We start from the raw sequence: 4,933 nt of genomic DNA, 5'->3' as shown, positions 1-4,933 counted from the left end.
TTGAAAAGCTAACAGTTTCTCTCTTCAAAGATGTTGCCAGAATTGCTGAGTTTCTCCAACACCTTCTCCACCATTCACAGCATTCCAACATTAATAAAGCCACGAAGTCACTGAGAGTGGGACGGACAGCGAGTGTGAAGTTTCACTTCTGGCAGCCAGTGGAGTTTCCCAGTGTGCTCGGCTGCTGAGTGTCCTCATTTCTGAGCAGGGAGTGAGGTGTGCAGTGAGGGACGTGTGCAGTGAGCGAGGTGATCGGGGAGTGAGGTGCGCAGTGAGGGAGGTTAGCGGTGAGTGAGGTGAGCGGGGATGGAGGTGTGCAGGGAGGGAGGCGAGCCGGGAGCCAAGTGAGTTGGGAAGTGAGAAGGGAGTGAGCTGAGCGAAGAGTGAGGTGAGGAGCAATGAAATGACTTGGGAGGTGAACAGGGAGTGAGGTGAGAAAGGGAGTTAGGTGAGCAGAGAGTGAAGTGAGTTGTGAGGTGATCAGGGAAGTGAGATGAGATAAGGAATGCGATGAGCAGAGAGTGAAATGAGTTGGGAGGTGAGTAGGGAGTGAGGTGAGAAAGGGAGTGGGATAATTTTGGAGGTGAGCATGGAGTGGGGTGAGCAGGGAGACAGGTGATTTGGGGGATGAGTAGGGAGTGAGATGATTTCGGAAGTTAGCAGGGAGGGAGGTGATTTGGGGAATGAGCAGGAATAGGGTGAGTTAGGGAGTGAGGTGATTTGGGAGGCGAGAAAGGAAGTGGGGTGAGTAAGGGAGTGAGATGATTTAGGGGGTGAGCAGGGAGTGGGGTGACTTAGGGTGTGAGGTGAGTTAGGGGGTGAGCAGGGAGTGGGGTGACTTAGGGTGTGAGGTGAGTTAGGGGGTGAGCAGGGAGTGGGGTGATTTAGGGGGTGAGCAAGGAGTGTGGTGATTTAGGGATGAATTAGGGAGTGAGGTGATTTAGGGATGAATTAGGGAGTGGGGTGATTTGGGGGTGAGCAGGGAGTGAGGTGAGTTAGGGGGTGATTTAGGGGGTAAGCAGCGAGTGGAGTGAGTTAGGGAGTGAGGTGAGTTAGGGACTGAGGTGATTTGGGGGTGAGTTAGGGAGTGAGGTGAGTTAGGGAGTGAGGTGATTTAGGGGGTGAGTAAGGGAGTTGGGTGAATTAGGGAGTGAGCAGGGAGTGGGGTGATTTTAGGGGATGAGCAGGGAGTGAGGTATTCAGGGGTTGAGTCAGGGAGTGGGGTGATTTAGGGGGTGAACAGGGAGTGGGGTTTTTAGGGTGTGAGTTAGGGAGGGGGGTGATTTAGGGAGTGAGGTGATTTGGGGGTGAGCAGGGAGTGAGGTATTGAGGAGTTGAGTTAGGGAGTGGGGTGAATTAGGGAGTGAGGTATTTAGAGAGTGAGTTAGGGAGGGGGTGAATTAGGGAGTGAGGTATTTAGGAGGTGAGTTAGGGAGTGGGGTGAATTAGGGATTGAGGTGACTTGGGGGTGAGCAGGGAGTGAGGTATTTAGGGGTTGAGTTAGGGAGTGAGGTATTTAGAGAGTGAGTTAGGGAGGGGGTGAATTAGGGAGTGAGGTATTTAGGAGGTGAGTTAGGGAGTGGGGTGAATTAGGGAGTGAGGTGATTTAGGGGGTGAGTTAGGGAGGGGGTGAATTAGGGAGTGAGGTATTTAGGAGGTGAGTTAGGGAGTGGGGTGAATTAGGGAGTGGGGTGAATTAGGGAGTGAGGTGATTTAGGGAGTGAGGTGAATTAGGGAGTGAGGTGAATTAGGGGATGAGCAGTGAGAGAGGTATTTAGGGGGTGATTTAGGGAGTGGGGTGATTTAGGAAGTGAGGTGATTTAGCAGGTGAGCAGGGAGTGACGGATTTAGCGGGTGAGCAGGGTGTGAGGTGATTTAGGGGGTGAATTAGGGAGTGAGGTGATTTAGGGGCTGAGCAGGGAGTGAGGGATTTAGTGGGTGGGGTGATTTAGGGAGTGGGGTGAATTATAGAGTGAGGCAATTTAGGGAGTGAGCAGGGAGTGAGGTATTTAGGGTGTGAGTTAGGGAGGGAGGTGAATTAGGGGGTGAGGTGATTTAGGGGGTGAGTTAGGGAGTGGGGTATTTAGGGTGTGAGTTAGGGAGTGAGGTGATTTAGGGGGTGAGGTATTTAGGGAGTGATTTAGGGACTGAGGTGATTTAGGGAGTGATTTAGCGACTGAGGTGATTTAGGGGTTGAGTTAGGGAGTGGGGTGAATTAGGGAGTGAAGTGGTTTAGGGAGTGAGGTGATTTAGGGGGTGAGGTATTTAGGGAGTGAGTTAGGGAGTGAGGTGATTTAGGGGCTGAGGTATTCAGGGAGTGAGTTAGGGAGTGAGGTGATTTAGGGGCTGAGGTATTTCGTGAGTGAGGTGATTTAGGGAGTGAGGTATTTAGGGAGTGATTTAGGGACTGAGGTGATTTAGGGAGTGATTTAGGGACTGAGGTGATTTAGGGGTTGAGTTAGGGAGTGGGGTGAATTAGGGAGTGAAGTGGTTTAGGGAGTGAGGTGATTTAGGGGGTGAGGTATTTAGGGAGTGAGTTAGGGAGTGAGGTGATTTAGGGGCTGAGGTATTCAGGGAGTGAGTTAGGGAGTGAGGTGATTTAGGGGCTGAGGTATTTCGGGAGTGAGGTGATTTAGGGAGTGATTTAGGGACTGAGGTGATTTAGGGAGTGATTTAGGGACTGAGGTGATTTAGGGGTTGAGTTAGGGAGTGGGGTGAATTAGGGAGTGAAGTGGTTTAGGGAGTGAGGTGATTTAGGGGGTGAGGTATTTAGGGAGTGAGTTAGGGAGTGAGGTGATTTAGGGGCTGAGGTATTTCGGGAGTGAGGTGATTTAGGGGCTGAGGTATTTCGGGAGTGAGGTATTTAGGGAGTGATTTAGGGACTGAGGTGATTTAGGGAGTGATTTAGGGACTGAGGTGATTTAGGGGTTGAGTTAGGGAGTGGGGTGAATTAGGGAGTGAAGTGGTTTAGGGAGGGAGGTGATTTAGGGGGTGAGATATTTAGGGAGTGAGGTGATTAGGGGCTGAGTAGGGGGTGATCTGAGTTGACGCTTGGTCCCTCCCACACCTCTTCAGTGGCGGAGCTGCCTCTCGTTCACCCCGTCCCCAGAGGGTGACCGGAGGCGGCCGCGTGGCCGGCGGTTTCCAGGGCGCCCGTTGCCTGGGAGACGGCGTCGGCGGGCGGCTGGTGCTCGGCGTGTTCCCCGCGCACGGCCAGCAGCGCCTGCAGTTCCCGGATGTACTTGATGGCGGCCCGTAGGGTCTCCACTTTACTGAGTCTCTTGTCAGTGAGCTCCTGCGGCAGGTGCTGCCTCAGCTGCGCGTAACCCTCGTTCACGCACTTCACCCTCTGCCTCTCCCTCTCGTTGCGCTTGCGGATGAAGGCGGGTTCGTAGGAATAGTCGTAGCCCCCGCCGAACGGGCTGGCGAAGGGGATCGGCGGGTAATAGTGCCAGGCCGGGTAAATATCGTTTGCAAAAGCATCCGCGCAGGAGCGCTCGGCGCAGGACAGCATCGGCATGTTGTCGGGGTGCCTTAGTTTGGGGGGCTCGGGACACGGTAAACCGGAGAGATCGGCCGGGACCGGCGGAGTCAGCTGCACGCAGGCGGCCTCGCCGAAAGTGATCCTCTCCAACAGACTGTCGTAATTTTCCGCCTCCATCTGAAACACGTAACTTTCCGGGGATGCCATCGCCATGGAGCTTTCGATCATACTGGGCGTCGCGCTGTGCTTTGCAGGAGGAAGAAGTCAGGTACAAATTAGTGATTTCATTCTCTTGCATTTGCAGTCGTTAAGACTTCTCAAGACGGGGAGTACAATATCAAAAGACCGCAAGAAGTATCGCAACAACCAGAAAAGTCCTCTCCACCTTTCGCCCAGAATTTATCAATGAATTATTAGTGAATACAAAATAACTAACTAAGGAGCAGCTGCAGTTCTGGAGAAGGGCCACTGGACCCGAAACGTTAACTCTGTCTTCGCTCCATTAATGCTGCCAGACTTGCCGAGTTCCTCCAGCAATTTCAGTTTTCGTAGCTGCCGCACAACTGCTTTTAGATATAATATCGCTTTAATATGAATTCGATTCATATATAAGGTATTCGTTATTATTTATTTGTAGGGTGTAATTAAAACTATTTTCAACTAACATAAATCAGTGGTAAAACTCATAGATCTCGTCGAGTTTATAGGATATTTTACGAGGTAGAAATTCTGTTGAATTTTGTGTAAGCAAATACTTGATTAATCACTGGAACACGTGCGGTAATGCATCACATATTTGTTTAGAATCTAATACTTAAGAGTAGCGTGAACAAAATATTAAAGCAATAAATCTTACCCGGAATCTTTCGGAGAACAGTACCTGGACACAGTTCACTAGAGGCAAAATAAAGTCGGACTGGTCGTAGAATCCATAAACAACCAGTTTATGAGCTATTACAGAATAGCTCCAGGCTAGTTCAATCTGCAACGTTGTGGTTCAGTTTTTATTGGAACCAGTTTAGATACGTATCATTTTACATTACAGTCAACCTGTTGCAGAATCTAAGCGATTTTGGCGTTTGCAAATGATTTTCTTACAGATAAAACAGGCTTTTAAACTTTTAGTATGTACACTGATTTTGTCTTGTCAACCCTACAATCTGAACTAAATTTCAGATTCTTAATAAATTTTGAGCTGTGAAGGAATTTCCTCGTGGTATCGGGTTTCAGGTGCGTCATGATAGTGAACGAATTGGTCAGTTACTTCCATTCAGCTTCTGTCAGTTTTAGACTTATTATATCAACCGCCCTTCCCTCCACCAGCCCTTTTGCGTTCACTTTTAACTGGTATCCAGTAAATTCAGTTCTGAGGAAGGGTCCCTTGACCCGAAATGTTAATTCAGTTCTGCTAATGGGTGGATAGTTCATAATGCCAGAATGGTGCATATC

At 49.8% G+C, this 4,933-nt stretch overlaps 1 protein-coding gene across 1 annotated transcript; it reads right to left on the bottom strand.

The window, feature by feature from the left end:
- Positions 1-3,094: 3,094 nt before the first annotated feature.
- Positions 3,095-4,353, bottom strand: LOC125459496 (achaete-scute homolog 3-like). The gene is made up of 2 exons (XM_048545997.2): positions 4,341-4,353; positions 3,095-3,725 (listed from the first exon to the last, which is right to left on the bottom strand). The coding sequence occupies exon 2, from the start codon at positions 3,710-3,712 to the stop codon at positions 3,095-3,097; it is 618 nt and encodes a 205-aa protein (XP_048401954.1). The 5' UTR covers positions 3,713-3,725; positions 4,341-4,353.
- Positions 4,354-4,933: the final 580 nt, after the last annotated feature.

Source organism: Stegostoma tigrinum, chromosome 17 (assembly GCF_030684315.1).
Source record: "Stegostoma tigrinum isolate sSteTig4 chromosome 17, sSteTig4.hap1, whole genome shotgun sequence".
Lineage (NCBI taxonomy): Eukaryota > Metazoa > Chordata > Chondrichthyes > Orectolobiformes > Stegostomatidae > Stegostoma > Stegostoma tigrinum.
Note: the sequence above shows the minus strand (reverse complement) of the source record. Positions and strands in the feature narration are given on the sequence as shown.

Coding starts and splice junctions, on each gene's coding strand:
- LOC125459496 (XM_048545997.2), bottom strand. CDS start 3,712: ATGATCGAAAGCTCCATGGCGATGGCATCCCCGGAAAGTTACGTGTTT.